General features: G+C 44.4%; 2 protein-coding genes across 6 annotated transcripts in view; one reads left to right on the forward strand and one right to left on the reverse strand.

Moving 5' to 3' along the window:
- LOC124015321 (unconventional myosin-X-like) overlaps window positions 1–4184 on the forward strand; it is a 48131-nt gene extending 43947 nt beyond the window's left edge. For 4 of the 5 annotated variants that reach the window (XM_046330490.1, XM_046330491.1, XM_046330494.1 and 1 more), the window contains 2 exons: window positions 174–365; window positions 1786–4184. In XM_046330490.1, coding sequence (XP_046186446.1) covers window positions 174–365; window positions 1786–1959 — 366 coding nt within the window. In that variant the 3' untranslated portion in view covers window positions 1960–4184. Of the gene's footprint in view, window positions 1–173; window positions 366–632; window positions 761–1785 lie in introns of all 5 variants that reach the window. The other variant, XM_046330492.1, reaches the window with a different exon arrangement.
- Window positions 4185–4708: 524 nt separating this feature from the next.
- On the reverse strand, window positions 4709–22420 carry LOC124016164 (tubulin gamma-1 chain). The gene is made up of 11 exons (XM_046331703.1): window positions 22233–22420; window positions 21924–22036; window positions 17724–17891; window positions 17457–17525; window positions 15190–15269; window positions 14667–14793; window positions 13557–13643; window positions 11741–11890; window positions 6765–6917; window positions 6292–6453; window positions 4709–5856 (listed from the first exon to the last, which is right to left on the reverse strand). Exons 1-11 carry the CDS (start codon window positions 22279–22281, stop codon window positions 5659–5661), a joined length of 1356 nt encoding a protein of 451 aa, XP_046187659.1. The 5' UTR covers window positions 22282–22420; the 3' UTR covers window positions 4709–5658.
- Window positions 22421–22429: the final 9 nt, after the last annotated feature.

Consider the following 22429-nt stretch of genomic DNA (forward strand, 5'->3'; position numbering starts at 1 on the left):
TTTGTCTCTCTCCCTCCTCCTCGCTCTCTCTCTCCCTCTCCCTCTCTTTGTCTCTCTCCCTCCTCCTCGCTCTCTCTTTCTATCTCTCCCTCTCCCTCTCTCTTTGTCTCTCTCTCCCTCCTCCTCGCTCTCTCTTTCTCTCTCCCTCTCTCTCTCTCTCTCTCGCTCTCTAGAGTTCGACAGGTAGTTTCTCTCAGAAGCTGTGGCTGGGTGTGGCAGCGACGTGTGTGTCTCTGTACAGGCAGGGCGAGGCAGAGGCTCTGGAGTCCTTCCCCTACGGACAGATCTGCTCCTACGGCGTCTCCGACAGCAACACCTTTAAGATCACCGCCGGCGACCGAGACCTGCTGTTTGAAACTACCAAGGTGGGCGAACAAAAGCTCATAGCAGGAGGCATAGTGTGTACTAATGATGCATCTGTCACTCACAGACACGTAGCGGAGTCTGTGGGTGGAATTAAGCCTGAGACGGTCTTTGATTGACTCTAGTTGTTCACCTCATTCGGGCTGCACACAGCAGTGAGGTGCTTCACTGTGCCTGGTGAATGGCCTCTATTCCTGATCACAGTGACACGTTGTGCACAGTCATTGAAACAGCCACTCTGCCTGCTCATGATGTTATTCCACCCACAGCGCCCTGACCCACGTGCAAAAACAGTAATTCATCGCGATTTATACGAGAGTACACAGCCTGCCTCTCTCTCTGCCACCAGAATCAACCACCAAGAGTCTTACTTCCTGTTTATTAAATACTAACCGGGGTGAGTCTTTTTTTTCTTTGCAGTGGTTAGACAAAAAAAAATGAGCCCATAACATTTCCCAGAAACCTGGATATTTCCCCAAACCGCTAATTATTTTTTTCTTTGTGAGAACAAATCGTCCGTTCATCCTGCAGATTTGCTTGCATCTTCCCACGCGGAACAAAGCCCTCTCTGTGATCTCTCTCTCACGGGGCACAAGAGTGGCTTTTATTTATTTATTGGTGCAGCAGAACAGGCAAATTGGAGGCCAGCTAAAGGAGGGTGATACTTTTCTGAACTATGGTGCTCACATTGCTCAGTCCATAAACGTAGAGGATTTAAGTGGATTGGGCAGAGAGTTCAACAGGAGCTGGTTTGAAGGGGGATATGGTTAAGCTAGGAGTCAACGGTTAAGGCAAGGTTAGCAGCTGAAGTAAGGGTTCAAATTGGTGCCGGCAACTGGACTGGGGTCGTGTTGAAGTTAGGGCAAAGGGTATGGCCAGAGGTCACATAGTGTTAGGGGGAAGGCCAGATGTGGATTGATGGTAGTTGGATAAATTGGGGTTAGGACTTGGTGGCCAACACAACAACATACGATCATGAGCTAATGCAATATTTTGCTGTGACCTTAAGGACAGATATAAAACCCAGCGGAAACACAGACATGATATGTTGAAATGCATCTGCCTTTGTTGTTGTTAGGGTTGTGTCTTACTGAAGTTCAGTCCAGTGGTGTGAGTGCTGGTGCTGCTGCAGAATGTGCCAAGGCACATCACGCTCTGGCCATCCCTGGAGGATTGTGTCTGTTCCAGCAGCAGCTGGATGACATCATCTCTCCCCTCCCTCCTGTGTTGGTGCCAGACACAGACATTGAGAAAGCCACTCCTCACACTGTCACCAGGCTGACTCTCTGTTCTCTCTCTCTCTCCGTTTTCTCTCCCTCGTTCTGTTCTCTCACTACTTCTGTCTCTCTCCCTTTCTCTGTCATCTCTTTCTCCTCCCCTCCCTCTGTTCTCTCTCTCTCTCTCTCTCTCTCTCTCTCACAGCTGACTGAGATCATGCAGCTGATGAATGCCTATTTCAGTGCCATCCGTCGCCAGCGTGGGAGGGGCGACGACGTGGTGAGCATCACAGAGGGTACTGCCATCGAGGTGGGCTTCCACCACCTCCCCCCGACACCCACCCCCACCCTGCTGGAGCTGCCCTCGCACCCCGTGTGATGGGTGCCCCTTCCCCCTGTTCTCAGCTCACACACAGCCTCCTCGGAGCCCCAGCCTAGCGGACCCTGCGCCTGCTTCCTCCACCTCCTCCACTGGGAACAGCACCACAGCCAAAACAAAGAGAGGGCTGTTTTTACTCCTCATCCGTGACAATAAACCTTGCTGGGCTTTCCAACTGAAGGAGCGAGAAGGGGAGGAGCCTGTTTTGTAAGTGAGGCTAGAAACCCACAGAAACCAATGTGGGTGCTGATGAGGTGTCGCCACCTCCCCCCTTCCTGCCACTCAACCTCTGTGTTCACATGGGAGAACCAGCACCCCGACAACGTGAGGCACGGGACCCGAAGCTGTGGCTCCTTATCTCCTAGAACTCACAGAGCCATACTTCAGGGAGACACACTGTTGCCTAGAGACGAGTTCATTTACACTTCCCCAACCAGTTACACCGCTCACCTAGAGACACTCTGCAGAGCAGAGGACAAACTGTGAACGTGCCTCTGTTATGTTGTTCTACATGTGGTGCTCTGCCTTTCCTAGAATATCCCTCATGCAATAGAAAGGGTGACTGACTCACACTTTCACCTCCTCTCTCTCACACACACACACTCTGAAAGGGTCTGTTTTCATAAAGACCCCAGCCAGGCTTCCGTTACCTAGAACTGTCGATGTAGCAAGCCGTGTGAACTTGAACCAGATGATGGAGCTCAGTAAGTCACTCTGGCTGTCATGGACAGAACTGCTCCTGCTGGTACTGTCAGCTGGGTGGGAGAGACTACTGGATGGGACAATTTGATTGGACAAGATGTTATAAAGGATCCAGCCTAATGCTGTGTAACAGAAACTAAAGGATCTTGGGATATGACTGGTCTGTTGTTTCTACCAAACACTGATTTCTCCCCCTTTGTCAACTTGCTGTTTGCCCGAGCCATCACCCCAACATGAAACTATGGCTAACACTTGATAGGAGCCTTTTAAATGTCTGGTCTGTTCATTTTGAATAGTTAAGTGATCCAATATTGATCTTATATCTTGGCCTAAACCTCCAATTTAAGGGTGGAACTGTTATTTCCCAGTCTCTGTTTCAGTGGGGAACATATTCGGTGTGGATGGAAATGAGCTAGCTGTCCGCACTGTGAAGAATTGACGTACTCACCTAACCCCCAGCCAGTAACATGGACCATCACAACCACAATGCAGACCCCTGTCTTTTCTCTGCTGTGCCGACACACAGAACCAATGCTGTCCTGACTATTGATGCGTTCTTAGTATTATTTATGTACTGTTTGGTGTTGTCTTTTTATTTCATATGTCTTAAATAAGAACCTAGCTGTTTGTGTTGTTTAAAAAAAAAAAGTTTGGCTTTGAAATGATCCCATTAACGTCTCATCTAGATCCATTAGGTCACTGTACTGATCAGCCATGTGATCCTATAATAGCTTAAGGGCTCTATTCAATCCGTATCGTGGATGTTCAGCGTTCAGAGCGTGATTGAAGTTTAAAGGCAATGTTCCCGCATTGGCACAGACTGCATTCACGGTAAACGCTGCAGGAGTCTACTCAATAGGAAATGACTTTTCTATCGCGTAATCAGCAACACAGATTGAATAGTCTTAAGCTACTTTTTTTTTTTGTCAAAAAAACCAAGGCACATTTCCTATCTGTGTTCACTACTTGGCTGGTAGAATTTGTTCATTTAAAGTAACTAAAAAGTGGTGTTTGCGCATGGACCAAAGAGAAGTTCTGCTGTAAGCTTTTTTTCAGAGAATACACCCAGAAGTTAGAAAGTTACACCCCAACGTCATTTAGACCAATAGAAGTTTTAGTCATGTTGTAATACAGTAGTCGATTAGGAACCCAGGCTGTGGTGGGATTTCATTTTCCCTAACCTCAGGAGGAAGGACCCACCATGGCACAGCCAGCCCTGCCTCCTGCCCATACGATATGCAGGCAGTCACTGTCCAGTCAGGCCATCGCTTTTTCTACTGCAGCTGCAGGCAGCTACGCTCACGGTCTCGGAGATCCCTCCCTCCGTGGAACTATGAAAAGGAAGACGACAGTCTAACCTGAACCTGGCTTTGTTTAAAGCTCGTTTGTACACCACATGGTACCTTCTGTGTGTAATATGTGTCTAGTTAATTGCACTATTGTTTTTTTTTTTTAACTAACTTGGATGTGCAATAAGTAAACTATAAAGACTATGTAATTAATTAAAAAGCAGCACCATTGTACCATACTGTTTTGTTATTGTGTTAAGGCGTAGTATCACTGAAAGACAAAGCTACTCATTGATGCCCTAGTTACAGTCCGTAGTTAAGTTCTCAACCTGAGCTGCCTGGCAGAGGGGATGGATTTTGGTGCCAGCAACCAGACAGATTTCTAAAATCTCTCCTTCTGAACAGTCAGCGTCTTAGGTTGACACAATGGACTTGACCTGCTTGACCGAGCAGGCATTGCTGAGTGAGCCTGCATTTCTTTCAGGTAATGAGGCCTGAAGTAGCGTAGTAGAATTTGATGGGGGGGGGGGGGGGTGTATTAGCACACAGACACTCCAGGTGAGTTGTAAAGCTTTATCTAGCATTCTTTTGTGGACCTTTGAAAAGCATTGAAGCGGGCATTTTCAGAATACAAAGACTAACTGCTAAGGACTGCATGTCAGTGATTGTACTTCATGATGCAGTAATGAACAAGTACTACTTTATCCTAATAGTTTTACAATTATTTATATGAACAGCCCACCAATGGCAATGAAGAATATTCTCAGAATTATTTATTTTTAACAATTTCACAACACAAAGCTCAACATGAAAAGTATATACATCTGGATGGCTACAAAAAAAAGGAAAACTGTAGATGCGATTTAACAAGCTTCTTGATGCAGGTAGAGTAAGAGAAAGTATGGATTTACACTCCGGCACCAGAGTAGAGAAGTAGGCTGTCCTCTGCAATAACAATGACCATTGCCATACTTTGGAAACAGACGTTTTGGTTTAAGTGTGTGTTGGGAAGTACATACGGGACAGTAGCAACTGATCCGAGGCCTATTGACTTGACTACCCTGTCAGAGCTTGATCATCATGGGCTCTGGTATCATAAACCTTTCAGAAATGTACAAAGACAATAGTCACACCAGGCATTTTATTCCATTCCCCCTTCAAGGACACGAGTGTTTCTCCGGCTGGTATGTTAGTCTGTGTGACTGCAAAAGGAACAGCACAAAAGCAGAGTAGTACTACACAGTATAAAAATAGGGCCAAACAAGGCTTACGAGTTCGGATGTAGAATTCCAAATCAACCCTTAACCACCGGGCACAATATTATACATTCCACCTGTCAAGAGAACAAGATGGAGCTGATACCCATTTGATCCTTTCAGATCTACTATCCATGAAGTGTCTCGTGGCAGGGGTCGTTTTGGAATCCTGCATGAGAGAGAGAGAAAGACTAGTCATTCACTACTATTCATAACCATCAGTGGGGATTGGATACAGGCACACAGATTGAAGCGTTGCTTTAACTCCCAAACAGAGCTTAAGGACAGAAGAGAGGGAAGAAAAGCAGCAGGGATGAACTTGAACACTTTTCTCCATAGGGATGGGGCAGGTGGCACAGGAGGCAACAAGCTCAGCCCCATCTTTCCCTGGTTGGGCTGTAGAGGGGAACCAGACCCATGTCATGTGACAGGGGTGTATATCCCATCTGTCCTCACTGCTCCTGAGTTCCCCAGGAGATGTAGTCGGGCCGCGTGGCAGCACTGTACTCGTCGATGAGCTGCTGCACCACCTCGCGGGAGTTGTCCAGCTCGTCAAAGTTTTCCTTGAAGATGTCCTCCTTGCGGAACTGCTCCAGGAAGGCCTCGCGCTTTCGCAGTTTGTCGTACTGCTTGCAAGTCCGCTCGAACAGCTGCAACGGAGGAAGAGAAGAGAAAGGGCATCCAGTGAACTTGTAGCAGTGAATACATTACATAATTACATATAACTCATTAGTCACTTTCTGCCCACTCCCTCAGTCACTGACTGTGTGTTAGGAGTATACCAAAAATACTCTTTATCACCAACCCATGAAGTGATTTGCCATTGAAATGTTAGCTGAGGATTATAGTTTTGTCACATTTTAAAATATTTTTGCACAAGGCACCCTACTCCAAGTAGCCACCCTACTCCAAGTAGCCACCCTACTCCAAGTAGCCACCCTACTCCAAGTAGCCACCCTACTCCAAGTAGCCACCCTACTCCAAGTAGCCACCCTACTCCAAGTAGCCACCCTACTCCAAGTAGCCACCCTACTCCAAGTAGCCAACCTTTAGAACCTGTAATGAGAATGAGGGGCGGAACTTACACAGGAGATGCTGGTGTGATTGGCCATCATCAGGCCGCTGACGCGGTGGGCGGAAGGTAGGTACGGGGACTTCCTGGACAAAGCCACCTGGATGCTGGCTGGACCCCAGGGGATGAAACTGGCCAGCTTACGCTCTCGGATCCTCTGCAGGCTCTTGTGGACCTGCACTCACACAAACAGGAATTGTATCAACTTATGGAAAGTATTGATATTGCAAAAACTTTTGGACCAATATGTTTAACACACAGCACCACAAGGACATTACAATATCCACTTGGTCTTCAGCCATCTCCTTTATAACATCCAAAATAAGCAGAGTCAGCAGCTCATGAACTAATACTGAACTTTAAAAAAAACGTCATCTGTAGTTAAAGACAACGGTTTTTTATTTTATTTTAAAACATTTTTTAAATATATATAAAAAAACACTGAGCTAGCACACATTCTCATGCTAAATATACACACGCACACACCTGGGTGGGGTCCACCTCTCCCTGGATGATGTTGAGGATGGCAATGTAGCAGTGGTTGGTCTGTCTGTCCCTGCCCGTGGACACCATGACATTCTTGGGCTGCAGCAGCCTCCGCATCACATCCAGCACGGTGGTCTTCCTCACACTGGCCACCTGGGAGAGAAACAAAGGAGAGGGCATGTATAAGCACGCATATTCATAAGTGACAGGAATGCTTTGTTCACTAAAATGTTTTTAAAAGAAGATGATAGTTGGATAACTCAGGCAAGATCTGTGTTTTCAAGAACAGAGATTAAACTAAACTAGTACAAATTGGTGGGACTTGCTTTTAACTCTTTAAAAAGTATTTTTGTGGTAGGGGTAGTAGTTTAAAAAAGGTTTACTTTACTATTTAAAGCAGAGCAGTTACATATAGTCAAAGTTAAATGCAATAAAATACGTGTTCTGATCACTTGGATGGAGTTGACATGGTAGTCTGTTGCTTTGGATTGTGGGGCAGTTCGATCACAAAAATGTCTAAACTACAGTTGTTGGTTGTGAAAACTAAAAAGACAGACGAGACAAAATGGTCTTCTGTCAGAATATTTGGAGAAAAAAAACAGCATGTGGACAACACTCTTAGGGAAGCAACTGGGTTTCAGATAAATACATGTACAACTTACTTTTGTAAAACATTCAGTGTAAATCAAGTTGGATTTTAGTTGAATGATGTAATGATTAGAAAGTTCTAGGGGAGAGAAATAAGATGGTGCATCTAGTGACGACAGCTCTTTCAACATATTTTGATGGTAGAACAGGTTCGTATCTAGACCTACTAATAGCTGTAGTTCTAATAAACCAACTCTTCAGGCTGACAGTGAAGTCGGAAAAGTGCATTTCTTGAAGAAAATGTGGTGCGCTACCTAGCTTGTTTTAGAGTATGTATGGTTTTGAAATACGTTATAGCAGTGCTGGTGTCCACAGTAGTAATGTTGGGGACAGGTTATAGTTGAACAAGTAGCTAAATGAAAGGTTAGGATACCCTGAACATGTCAAAGTCAGTTTGGTGTCTCTAGCTTGAATGGTTCAATAGTTACTGTTCAAATCACATCCAATTGCATTTGTCACATGCGCCGAATACAACAGGTGTAGTAGACCTTTCAGTGAAATGCTGAATACAACAGGTGTAGTAGACCTTTCAGTGAAATGCTGAATACAACAGGTGCAGTAGACCTTTCAGTGAAATGCTGAATACAACAGGTGTAGTAGACCTTTCAGTGAAATGCTGAATACAGCAGGTGCAGTAGACCTTTCAGTGAAATGCTGAATACAACAGGTGCAGTAGACCTTTCAGTGAAATGCTGAATACAACAGGTGTAGTAGACCTTTCAGTGAAATGCTGAATACAACAGGTGTAGTAGACCTTTCAGTGAAATGCTGAATACAACAGGTGTAGTAGACCTTTCAGTGAAATGCTGAATACAACAGGTGTAGTAGACCTTTCAGTGAAATGCTGAATACAACAGGTGCAGTAGACCTTTCAGTGAAATGCTGAATACAACAGGTGTAGTAGACCTTTCAGTGAAATGCTGAATACAACAGGTGTAGTAGACCTTTCAGTGAAATGCTTACTTACAAGCCCTTCGCCAACAATGCAGTTTTAGGAAAAGGACCCCAAAAAAAGTAAGAAATAAAACAAATAATTAAAGAGCAGCAGAAAAATAACAATAGGGAGGCTATATACAGAGGGGGCTCGGTCATAGTGTGGTTAGTCGTGGTAATTGAGGTAATAGATACATGTAGGTAGAGTTATTAAAGTGACTATACTTAGATAATAACAGAGTAGCAGCAGCGTAAAAGAGGGGGGACAATGCAAATAGTCTGGGTAGCCATTTGATTAGATGTTCAGGAGTCTAATGACTTGGGGGTAGAAGCTGTTTAGAAACCTCTTGGACCTGGACGTGGCGCTCCGGTACCACTTGCCGTGTGGTAGCAGAGAGAACAGTCTATAACTAGGGTGGCTGGAGTCTGACAATCTTTAGGGCGTCCTCTGACACCGCCTTGTATAGAGGTCCTGGATGGCAGGAAGCATGGCATCGGTGATGTACTGGGCCGTACGCACTACCCTCTATAGTGCCTTGCGGTCGGGGAACAAGCAGTTGCCATACCCGGCAGTTATGCAACCCGTCAGGATGCTCTCGATGGTGCAGCAGTAGAAACTTTTGAGGATCTGAGGACCCATGCCAAGTCTTTTCAGTCCCCTAAGGGGGAATAGGTTTTATCATGCACTCTTCATGACTGTCTTGGTGTGCTTGGATCATGTTAGTTTGTTGGTGATGTGAACACCAATGAACTTGAAGCTCTCAACCTGCTCCACTACAGCCCTGTTGATGAGAATGGGGGGATGCTCAGTCCTCCTTTTCCTGTAGTCCACAAATAATCTCCTTTGTCTTGAACACATTGAGGGAGAGGGTGTTGTTCTTGCCCCACACGGTCAGTTCTCTGATCTCCTCCCTACCACTGTTGTGTCATCGGCAAACTTAATGATGGTGTTGGAGTCGTGCAGTCATGAGTGAACAGGGAGTACAGGAGGGGACTGAGCACACACACCTGAGGGGCTCCTGTGTTGAGCATCAGTTTGACGGATGTGTTGTTTACCTACCCTTACCACCTGGAGTATGGGTCAGGAAGTCCAGGATCCAGTTGCAGAGGGAGGTGTTTAGTCCCAGGGTCCTTAGCTTAGTGATGAGCTTTGAGGGCACTATGGTGTTGAACGCTGAGCTGTAGTCAATGAATAGTATTCTCACATAAGTGTTCCTTTTGTCCAGGTGTGAAAGGGCAGTGTGGAGTGCAATATAGATTGCATCATCTGTGGATCTATTGGGGCGGTATGCAAATTGGAGTGGGTCTAGGGTTTCTGGGATAATGGTGTTGATGTGAGCTATGACCAGCCTTTCAAAGCATTTCATGGCTACAGACGTGAGCACTACGGGTTGGTAGTCATTTAGGCAGGTTACCTTAGTGTTCTTGGGCACAGCGACTATGGTGGTCTGCTTGAAACATGTTGGTATTACAGACTCAAAAATAAAAGAACGCTGCACACTCTTGGAACTCAGATGCAAAAATGTAATACCAACGTTTCGACAGCCAAGCTGTCTTCATCAGGGTATAATCACAAACACTGCGGGATGACTCGTTTATATTGTGTCAAAAGACACATTTAAAGACCCTTGCGCCCTTCGGTCTCAACGTAGACTTTGATCTGAAGCCATTCTTGTGATTATTGTGACTTTGCCATTGTAATTGTGTGTAAACTTGTATAGTCAAATTAATCTACGATTGCATGCTATCCATTTGTTTGTATGCTGTTCTTTGTATGACATTTTAATATTTGATTATTAACCAATGATATTAGGCCACTCCTGGCCATGATTACAGACACCTGTGTCTTTTGACACTATATAAACGAGTCATCCCACAGTGTTTGTGATTATACCCTGATGAAGACAGCTTGGCTGTCGAAACGTTGGTATTACATTTTTTCATCTGAGCTCCAAGAGTGTGCGGCTTTCTTTTATTTTCAAGTTTCTACTCCACTAGCCAGCACCTCGTCTCAATAGGTGTGCGTTTCTTTTTCTTCTAGATCGTATTACAGACTCGGACAGGTTGAACATGTCAGTGAAGACACTTGCCAGTTGGTCAGCGCATACTCGGAGTACAGGTCCTGAATGTTGACCTGTTTAAACAGTCTTACCTCACATCGGCTGCGGAGAGTGTGATCACACAGTCATCCGGAACAGCCGATGCTCTCATGCGTGTTTCAGTGTTTACTTGCCTCGAAGCGAGCATAGAGTAATTTAGCTCGTCTGGTAGGCTCATGTCACTGGGCAGCTCTCGGCTGTGATTCCCTTTGTAGTCTGTAATAGTTGCAAGCCCTGCCTCATCCGACGAGTGTCGGAGCCGGTGTAGTACGATTTTATCTTAGTCCTGTATTGACGCTTTGCCTGTTTGATGGTTTGTCGGAGGGCATAGCATCTCATAAGATCCGGGTTAGAGACCCACTCCTTGAAAGCGGCAGCTCTACCCTTTAGCTCAATGCGGATGTTGCCTGTAATCAATGGGGACAACATCATCGATACACTTATTGATGAAGCCAGTTGGATAGTTATTTTATGCAAATGTGTATAGCTATAGTTGATCAATCTTTGAAAGAATAGGATAGTTAGGATAGCCAGAACTGTGTAAGTTGGTCTTGTCGATTAATTGGCCAAGCAGCAGGACCACTGAATGGCTGCCTCTGTATTATTATGGCTCTCGTTCAAGTGTATATATTATATATTATATATGTATCAAAAATCTTTTGACAAGCAATCTAAGTAGGGTCAGTCTAGACATCTCAGCGTTGGTTTGGAGTTAATAGCTTAAGTGGTGAAAGAGGTTGGTAAAACAAAATGACAAATTCGAGACCTTTCTAGACTACACTCTAACTTTTTGTCTAAGTTGTTGGCAAAGTGGTCAAAATAGCAGATTTTTGTCAAAAGTTGCTTTGTGTTTACAGTGAATGGTGGAAGTGACGTTACAATAAGGAGCTCTAGAATCTTGAAAAAAGTCCCATTAAAGTGAATGAAAAAAATGTAGTTTCAAAAGTATAAATCGTTAAAAACAAAAGTTGGATGCAAGCACACCATTCCAGACCAATCTTCACATTGTAAAGTTTGAATGGCGTTTCTAGCCTAAATGGTGTAAGAGTAGCATGCAGAAGAATAATAATAACAATAAGTTTGATGAAGACTTCAGTGTTTCGGAAAAAACGAGCGCCGACAACGGTTTTATTTTTTTGAACGGTCATCCAATCGCAATTCCAAGTCAGAAACTCTGGCATCTTTATAGAGGTCCAACTTTCAGACCTGAAGATCACGGACGTCATGGGTTTTTCACAGTTCCCAGGTGTCTTGAATGCACCAAGACGTACTACGCGGTCACTGAGAACTACTTACCGATTGGTCAGTGGTGAGCGGTGTGTAGCCCGTCATGAGGAAGTGAAGGCGGGGCGTGGGGATGAGAGAGGCGATCAGACCAATCAGGTCGTTGTTCATGTATCCAGGGTAACGCAGGGTGGTTGTGCTGGCTGACATGATGGTGGAAACCTGTGGAGAGAAAAAAAAACTTTAGTTGACATAATTACTTGTGGCTGTTTTTATTTCTGTAATCTTGTCAATTTCTGCCGGGCAAGCACCAGGAGTGTACAGTGGTCATAAGAAATGAAGCCTATATGACAGGGATCATCACCTAGATTCAGCCGCGGGACAATTTTTTTGATTTTTTGGAGTGGATGGTCAGGGAGCCGGAAAATATTTACAAATCATTTGTAGACTGCAAATTGACTGCAAGAAGCCCAAATAGGTAAAATATTTCAAACCTTGCTTACATTTGTATACGATCACATATACAGTATAGTCTCTATTATGCGTGAGAATACTTTGGAACAGATTTCCAAAATTAAAATCACTTGGGGCTGATTTGCTGGTGTTTTTACAGTATTTAATGTTTAAAAAGAAGACATGCTATACGAGATTGTATGGTTAGAAGGTTAGCCTAGAGAGGGGTATATAGGGCTGCCACAATTACTGTGTGAACAACGGTTATGGATGAAGATTGCCATGAAAATAAATAACCGGCATAACCGTTTAAATATTATTTTGGGGATGGAATGAACAGCTGACTGAAGACGGAATTCGTGAGGCCGAGTCCGTTTCTACAGTAACATGGACTCTTTAACAACGTGATGAAACTGCTGTTCCTTGCTGAAACAAGCAAGGAGTTGCCTAGACAGTGTCCCCCTCACTGCAGCGGCACACATAGAAATATAATGAATAGAACAGACTGGGCACCTATAACCCTGGCAATTTGACTGGTAAACTCATGGGTACACTCGCAACGGCTGCCTGGTATTGTGATGCAATACTTTCCATGGTAATGTAGAATGTTCATTCAAATGATTTTAACTGATGTGGCTCATGCAATGGAATGTAGTTTTTGTAATGTTAGTTGAGTTGAATCAACAAATCAGAGCACATTTTGACAGGTACACTTCCTGCTTTTAATTCCTTCTTTTACTTCCTCCTTTGTTCCTACGGGTACACTCACAATAGCCGCCAGTCCACCCATTATGCCACCATTGACTTGAATGGGGACGCCCATTCTATTTATTCTATTTCTATGGCAGCACATGCAGTCAGGAGCAGAGGAAAGGGGAATTTAAAACAAATATATAAATTATAATAATATAACATTTGACCAGTTATTACGGTGTCCGAGTTTATTTGTGTGGCCAACTAGTCATCCACATCCCATGACCGCCACAGCCCTAGGGATATAGACATATTTGACCACAATTTTGTTTTTTTAACAATCACTGGGTGTTCATTCAACAATAATTGCTAGGGAGTGTGAGATCCAGTTTGACAGCTAAAGTGTGAGGAGTAACTAGTCTAACTAGTTAGTCAGAATGTCCTGAGGTTTGAACAAACAGTGTGAGGTTTACCTCACGCATACACGCTCTCTGTATTCGCCTAATCATATCTGGGTCACAGCCAGTAGGCTATAAACAGTAGCCTGGTCACAGTTCAGTTTGTGTCGTATTACCGACTTGGCAAGACAGCACAAACAGATCTGGGACCAGGCTATCAAAACGCCTCTGTACAGAAACACTTTCTCCTCTCGGGGGTCTGGTGATCTAGAACCTGGATATTGAGAACACCATTAGGGAAGGAAGTGGAGCTTGCACCTGAGTGGCAGGTGTCAATCACTCACCAGCTGGTTGATCTGGGAGAAGGAGGGGTTCTGGATGTGCAGCCTGTCGGTGGCGATGCGGTTCAGAGCAGTGTTGTCCAGTACCACCTGACACACACACACACAAGTCAAAAAGAGAAACAGAATGAGAGGGATGTGTAGACATGAGGTCAGAAGATTGACATTTCCACAGAAAGACAGCAATGGGGAGGTTTGACTTTAGAATTAGGGGAAACAGAGGCAAGAGAGAGATGCTGTGTGGTAGAGACTAGTTAACAGTGGGCTGTGTTCCAATCTTCCAGTCAGTCTTGATGGGTAAAGCAAAGTAGACAGTGTGCTGCTGTGTGAAGACTGAAGCATTGAGGCACACACTGTGCGTCACTAACAGGGGAACCAATTCTTCTCCACATAGATTCTATTAGCTGTGGGGATAACCCAATAAGCCTGTGTAGAGGCCCTTGCGTAAACTCCTGCAGGAGGAAGTAGATATTGGAGAGGAGAAACATTAGGCCGTCAGAGCATCTCGGGAACTAATAGAATCATCAATCCCAGGCAGATGTAATCATCCAGAGATGTAAATGTCCACCAACACCGCCTCATTACCAGTCATACACACCAGCAGCCAGGGAAGAATCCCTTTCTGTTACAGCGTGTTGCCAGGCTGGCAGCGATGGTCCTAAAATAATTATTCATGATATACAGGCCCTGTGGCTCCGAGTTCAACTTCCTCCCTCTCTCTAAGACTTGGCCATGGAGCTTGCCTGAGGAGAGAGAGACAGGCGAGCGATGAGGCTTGTCCGTCCCCATCCTGTGGTGTTTTGGGGGATAATGAGATAGTACCAGTTTGGACAGGATGTTTGTAACTTTCAACAACAAGACAGCGTAGAAATGGCACGTCTTGTCTTCATTATTATTATTATATTTCAAATTTCAAATCCCATTTTAAAAACGGGCACAAGGGGACGTTCTCGAAATAATGACCATGCAACATCAGAGCATGGATTTGATTCCAGGAAAGAACCTTTTGTCTATTCCACACACAACGCTAGCCAGACGAAGGCAAGAAGCACAGATGAGAGAGGGTGAGTGTGTGTGTGTGTGTGTGTGTGTGTGTGTGTATTTCTTGCTCACCACACAGTCTGCGTTCTGGGTGAGCCTCTTGAGTGTGAGCAGTGAGTTGTAGGGCTGCACCACCACGTCGCTCATCTCATCCTGGTTAGGAAACACAGAGTAGGTCTGCACCAGCTTCTTAGGGTACCTGGCCAACACACACAGGAATAGAAAAGTAGCACACACACCAGGTCACAGGGAAACATCCAACAGTGGAAAACTAAAAGGTGCCTCCAGGGAGAGAATATTACCTCGCCAATGGAGGCTGGGACAATTATGGTTACAATTAGGAGAGAGTTTCTACTTCATCAATTATAAAAGTCTACTAACTTTACAGCAGTCAAACAGAAAGGGTGGAAATTCAGCCTTCCTGTGTGTGTGTGTGTGTGTGTGTGTGTGTGTGTGTGTGTGTGTGTGTGTGTGTGTGTGTGTGTGTGTGTGTGTGTGTGTGTGTGTGTGTGTGTGTGTGTGTGTGTGTGTGTGTGTGTGTGTGTGTGTGTGTGTGTGTGTGTGTGTGTGTGTGTGTGTGTGTGTGTGTTTAGACCTGTCATTGAGCCTCTCCAGCAGGTAAGATCCCAGTCCGGACCCAGTTCCCCCAGCGATGGAGTGACAAAGGACAAAACCCTGCAACAGAGAAACAGAACCATCGTAATTCCTTAATTCCACTGCTCTGGGTGAAAAGATTCAAACATCTCCAATTTTTGGGCCCATCCAGACAAACGAGCAATTTCCTCTGGCTCAGTGCGTCACTACCCCTCGCATATTTCCTGACAGGTGACACCCCTACGATTCTATTGATGCGTGTCTCATCTCGATGTGATATTCACACAGGGATTTATAACTCCCAACACGAAAATACAATACAAAAGCATTTCGTAGAATTGAAACCACTTTCTCTTGTTAGAAACAAACCACTTTCTCTTGGTAGAAACAAACCACTTTCTCTTGGTAGAAACAAACCACTTTCTCTTGGTAGAAACAAACCACTTTCTCTTGGTAGAAACAAACCACTTTCTCTTGGTCACAGCTGGACTAAAATCAGTTTGTGCTCACTGCTTAAAGATGGTAGTATCTCTTGGTCACAGCTGGACTAAATCAGTTTGTGCTCATTTAAAGATGGCGTCTGTGCGTTGCTCAGAGGACGCAGGGTAGAATATTATCTGTTTAGTTCTATGAAATTCCTATTTTTTATTTAACCAGGTCAATTTTGTACTGTTACTAAATATGATCATATCTATCTTACAGTTATAAAGGAAAGTAAAATCCTATAGTTAGTCATTTTATAATTTGATTGTTACTATATTTAGAAAGCACATCAGTCATTTCAAGCCCTATCCATCAACTTGTGTTGAATAGGAACTACATCACATACACTGAGAGTCCAAAACATGAAGAACACCTGCTCTTTCCATGACATAAACTGACCAGGTGAATCCAGGTGAAAGCTAGGATCCCTTATTGATGCCACGTGTTAAATCCACTTCAATCACTGTAGAGGAAGGGGAGGAGACTGGTTAAAGAAGGACTTTTAAGCCTTGAGACATGGATTGTGTGTGTGCCATTCAGAGGGTGAATTTGCAAGACAAAAAATGTAAGTGCCTTTGAATGGGGTCTGGTAGTAGGTGCCAGGCACACCGGTTTGTCAAGAACACTGCTGGGGTTTTCACGCTCAACAGTTTCCCGTGTAGATCAAGAATGGTCTGTGGAACGCTTCAGACACCTTGTAGAGTCCATGCCCCAACGAATCGAGGCTGTTCAGAGGGAAACTCAATATTATGAAGGTGTTCCTAATATTTAGTGTCCTCAGTGCATATTTCTTATTTTCATCATATTTTTAATATGTACTTGTTACCTCAAAAGTGACTACACCTGAGAAATGTATAACTATTTATACCAGAAAAGTGAGATTTTAATCTTTCTTGGAGTATGCAGCATTAGTAATTGTTTCTGGCCCTCTCATGATAAATTATTACTTTTGAGTATGTCTATTTAGGCAGAAATCTACATTTTAGATTACATCCATCGGGTTAAGTAGTAGTACGTATTCTACTGTGCCAGTATATACGACATGTGTTTACGCCTCCCACTCTCCACCCAGCCTGGAGGTGGGAGGGCAGGCCAACCCCACAAGTAGGCTCTCTCCTTCGCCTAGACAGCCATGTAATACCTGCCTTCTACTCCAGTCCAGCTATTACCACCCAACACGACATGCCACACACTCGCTCACACACACCCTCTCAAATGCATGTCCACACACTCTAAATAATAATGTGGGGTCATAAAGAGTAGGGGCCACAGAAATTACACAGACTTCTATGGGGAAAGTCATGTTGTTTTAAGGGAGGCAACCTTACAATGGCAGTTGAGGAACTTTTTTTTTGTGTTTTTTTTTTGCAAAAGGCTTGAAATAACAGCATTTACTAGTTTTAAGATGACATGTGTGGCCTCCCATTTCATGTGTACTTTCTATTAAGGTTACCCATTATAAGTTGCCAAAGAAAGCCTGCTTTCCACCACAGCACAACGGAAGGGAAAGAGGGAAAAAAGAACCGAAAAACATATATTCCTTCCACACGTCAGTCAGTTACATATGGAGACAATCAGGAAGTGTTTCACTCTGGATAGTCTCCTCCCATTTTCAGGTTCTCCCTCCAATGTTCTCCTCACGTGAGGCAGGATATGCAGTCAGTGCAGTGTGTGTATGAGATGGGAGAATTGTTGGAATGCTTCCAAACTCAGGCCTGCTGACTCCTTAGCTTTCACCCCATACGCTCTGTGGACCAATCAGTTACTGAGAAAGAGTGGGCTTGCCTCCAAGCTGTCGCTGCCGTCCGCCTCTCTGTCGATGATATCGAAGATCTCCTCGTGGATTTTCTCACCCTGCAAACGACAAGACGTGCATTATTCCAGATAGTTATATGGGTGAATGTAGTTACTAAAGAATTATAACAACAACATAGCCAAACTTCTACTAGATATGCATTTTTCGCCTCAAGGCTAAAGCTTCTGTTCTCTACATGGACCCTGTCCTTTAGCCTCTGGCCCAGCTACAACCAACAACATGGTCCACATAGTCACCTGCGAGAAGCCGCTGGCCCAGTTGTTCCCTGCACCTCCCCCGTGCTCCGACAGGTAGATGTTCTCTGGGTTGTACAGGTTGGCGTAGGGGGAGTTGAGGATAGAGTGGATCACCCTGGGCTCCAGATCCAACAAAACAGCACGGGGGATGTAATGTTCATCGTCTGCCTGTGGACCATATAGACAGAGAGGTAAGGCTTACTCCTACTTGATGCACAGAAAGCAAAGCATACACAATAACAACAGTAGTTTGGCGACTACCTACGGCACCCGATGTCACAGGAAGGCCAAAAAGAGCATCAAGGACATCAAACAACCCGAGCCACGGCCTGTTCACCCCGCCATCATCCAGAAGGCGAGGTCAGTACAGGTGTATCAAACCTGGGACCGAGAGACTGACAAACAGCTTCGATCTTAAGGCCATCAGACTGTTAAATAGCCATCACTAGCCGGCTTCCACCTTGTTACGCAACCCTCCACCTTGGAGGCTGCTGCCCTATATACAGACTTGGAATCACTTGCCACTTTAATAACGTTTACTCATCTCATATGTATATACTGTATTCTATTCTACTGTATTTCAGTCAATGCCACTCCAACATTGCTCAATTTAATATTTATATAATTCTCAATTCCATTCCTTCACTTTTAGATTTGTTGGAGCTAGGAACACAAACATGTCTACAACTGCAATAACATCCGCTAAACGTGTGTATGTGACCAATAAGATTTGATCGCAGTAACATGGTGAACACTGACTGCCATAAATTATTAGACTCCTCCATCTAGTGGGGAATAATGGTACAGTCCGTGATGCACACTGTCCATTTCGTGTCTATTTCGTTTGCTGTTAATACAGCAGCTGCTGCACCGCATATTTAGTTGCATTTCTAACTGGGCAAGTCCGTTAAGAACAAATTGTTATTTACAACGATGACCTACCAAAAGGCATCCTGCGGGGACAGGGGCTGGGATTTAAAAAAATATCTAAAATAAAAATATAGGACAAAACACACATCACGACAAGAGACACACCACATAAAGACCTAAAGACAACAACACAGCATGGCAGCAACACATGACAACAAAGCATGGTAGTAACACAACATAACAACATGGTAGCAACACAACATGGCAGCAGCCAAACATGGTAGGAGCACAAAACATGGTAAAGACATTATTGGGCACAGACAACAGCAAAGTGCAAAAAGGTAGAGACAATAATACATCATGCGAAGCCGCCATAACAGTCAGGAAGAGTGTCAATTATTGAGTCTTAGAATGAAGAGATACAACAGTCCAGTTTAAGTGTTTGTTGCAGCTCGTTCCAGTCGCTAGCTGCAGCGAACTGAAAAGAGGAGCGACCCAGGGATGTGTGTGCTTTGGGGACCTTTAACAGAAAGTGACTGGCAGAACGGGTGTTGTATGTGAAGGATGACGGATACAGTAGATATCTCAGATAGGGCGGAGTGAGGCCTAAGAGGGTTTTATAAATAAGCATCAACCAGTGGGTCTTGCGACGGGTATACAGATATGACCAGTTTACAGAAGAGTATAGAGTGCAGTGGTGTGTCCTATAAGGAGCATTGGTGGCAAATCTGATGGCCGAATGGTAAAGAACATCTAGCCGCTCGAGAGCACCCTTACCTGCCGATCTATAAATTACATCTCTGTAATCTATCATGGGTAAGATGATCATCTGAATCAGGGTTAGTTTGGCACCTGGGGTGAAAGAGGCGCGATTACGATAGAGGAAACCAAGTCTAGATTTAACCTTAGCCTGCAGCTTTGATATGTGCTGAGAGAAGGACAGTGTACCGTCTAGCCTTACTCCCAAGTAATTGTATGAGGTGAATACCTCAAGCTCTAAACCCTCAGGGGAAGTAATCACACCTGTGGGGAGAGGGGCATTCTTCTGTCCACATGACCTTTGTTTTGGAGGTGTTCATAAGGTTAAGAGCAGAGAAAGCTTTGTTGTAGAGCGTTTAACACAAAATCTGGGGAGGGGCCAGCTGAGTATAAGACTACCATCTGCATATAAATGGATGAGAGAGCTTCCTACTGCCTGAACTATGTTGTTGATGTACATTGAAAAGAGCGTGTGGCCTACGATCGAGCCTTGGGGCACTGCCATGGTGACAGGCAGTGGCTGAGACAGCAGATGTTCTGACTTTATACACTGCACTCTTTGAGAGAGGTAGTTAGCAAACCAGGCCAAAGACCCCTCGGAGATATCAATACTCCATGGCCGGCCCACAAGAATGGAATGGTCTACCGTATCGAAAGCTTTGGCCAAGTCAATAAAAATAGCAGCACAACATTGCTTAGAATCAAGGGCAATGCTGACATCATTGAGGACCTTTAAGGTTGCAGTGACACATCCACAACCTGAGCGGAAACCAGATTGCATACCATAGAGAATACCATAGACATCAAGAAAGCCAGTCAGTTGATTATTGTCAAGTTTTTCCAATACTTTTGATATACAGGGCAAAATAGAAATAGGCCTATAACATTAGCTTGATCTCCCCCTTTAAATAAAGGACACGGCGTGGCTGCCTTCCAAGCAATGGGAACATCCTCAGAGAGGAGAGACATGTTAAAAGGGTTGGAGGCAACGATAGGGACAGCAACCATAAAGATGAAAGGGTCTAAACCATCTGACCCAGATGTTTTTTGGGGGTCAAGTTTTAGGAGCTCCTTTAGCAACTCAGACTCAGTGACCACCAGCAGGGGAAAAAGAGGGCGGAGCATTGGGGCAAGTAGCATTAGAAGGGGTGGGAGATGAGGAAATGTTGGACGGGCAAGGAGGCATGGCTGAGTCAAATAGGAATCCTGACTTAAGGAAGTGATTAAAGAGCTTAGCCATGTGCTCCTTGTCAGTAACAACCAAATCAACATTAAGGGACATGGGCAGCTGTGAGGAGGAGGGTTTATTCTCCTGGTCTTTAACTGTTTTCCAGAAGTTGGGGTTAGACCCAGAAGGAACTTCTCCTTAAACTTTGGCCTTCCAGATAGCCTGAGTGCACATATTTCTCATTTGCCTGAACGAGAGCCCGTCAGTCCGAGCATGCCGAGCCTTTCACCAAATGGAATTCTTGTGGTGGAGTAAGTCTTTCAAGATCACAGTCAAACCAGGGGCTGAACTGGTTTTTAATTCTCATTTTCTTTATGGGTGAGCATTTGTTAACAATACCACTGAAAATATCAAAAAAGAAGGTCCAAGCATCTTCGACAGAGGGGATCAAGCGGATTCTACACCAATTTACAGAGACCAGGTCATGAAGGAAGGCTTGCTCATTAAAGTTTGTTAGCAATCGTCAGGTTGTTTCACTGAGCAGCCATTACAAACACAGGCTGTAAAACAGTGATCACTAAGGTAATTACAGAAAACACCAGTGTGATACCTATTGGGATGATTTGTGAAGATAACATCAAGGAGAGTAGCCTTTTCATACCTTGTGAGATTGGTAATAATCTGAGAAAGATTTAGGGTGTCACATTGCTTTAGGACTTGGTCAAGTGGTTTAAGCATGTCCCAGTTAAGGTCACCTAGCAGGACAAATTCAGACTTAGTGTAAGGGGTCATGAGAGAGCAGGTAGGGTACAGGCTGGTGTTGATGGTGGCCCATAACACCCAGTAACAGTCAACAAAGAGTTATTTCAAAGTTCAATGGTAAAAACCAGCAAATCCAATTGTTTGGGGACAGACTTGGTGGAGACAGCCGAGCACGGAAGGTGTTTGTTGGTAAAGAATGCCACATTTGGAAGATCTGTCTTTTTTTTTTAAAAAATGATTTTCTTATTTTTTTACCTATATTTAACTTTCCCTGTCTGTGTAGTCAGTGGATAACTGTCATGTACTGTACTTTAGTTTGAAGCTAAATCTAGCAACCTGCCAATCCCACATCAGGACCAATAGACAGAGAGGCAAGGATTCCCTCTAGGCAAGGATTCCCTCTAGTCTATTGCCCTTTCTCAATTAATATTTTATTGACTCCTCACATTCTTGCTCCTCGTTTCATTCTCAAAACACACTGGGGAAGACGGTTTGAGGGGACCTTGAAACTTCTCCAATACGGTTGAGAAGGATACAACAAGGTGATAAGATGCGATGCCTACACGCACTCTCTCACCATGGCTCCATATCCGGGATAGGAACCTGACCCACTTATCTAGCTAGCTAATGATGTTCTGTACCTGATAGAAGAAGACATCCTTCCTGTCAGTGCCCTCTGTGGCGAACTCCTCCACAATCCCCTCCGGACTGATGCCATGCTCTGCACAGAGTTGTTTCCAAAACTCAAAACCAACTGTAATGGAGTGGAAATAAGATGCATTTCATTACAACACCAAACCCATGCATGATACGTGCATGTCCAGTAGTTGTTATTTTACTACTAGGCTAGCTGTTGGCTAGCATTGCTATGCCTACAGTTGTTAACGTTAGGTATATGTACTAACGTTAGCTAGCTAATAATTTGTAGCAGGGGAAAGACTTCACCGTACTTTGGTTTCCACATTGGCCAAGTTGAAGTGTTATGATTTCTCGGGGCATATTCCTTTTTTAGTAGATCCCCTACCAGCGAAGTCTATAATCGGAGAGACTGCTGTCTAACCGACCACTGTATTAATCTTGCTGACCTGGCTGCTGCTTCCCGCTTGGAAATACTGCATAAATGGAGTCACAACGCCAAACGGCATTT

The sequence above is a fragment of the Oncorhynchus gorbuscha genome, linkage group LG26, assembly GCF_021184085.1.
Source record: "Oncorhynchus gorbuscha isolate QuinsamMale2020 ecotype Even-year linkage group LG26, OgorEven_v1.0, whole genome shotgun sequence".
Classification (NCBI taxonomy): Eukaryota; Metazoa; Chordata; class Actinopteri; order Salmoniformes; family Salmonidae; genus Oncorhynchus; species Oncorhynchus gorbuscha.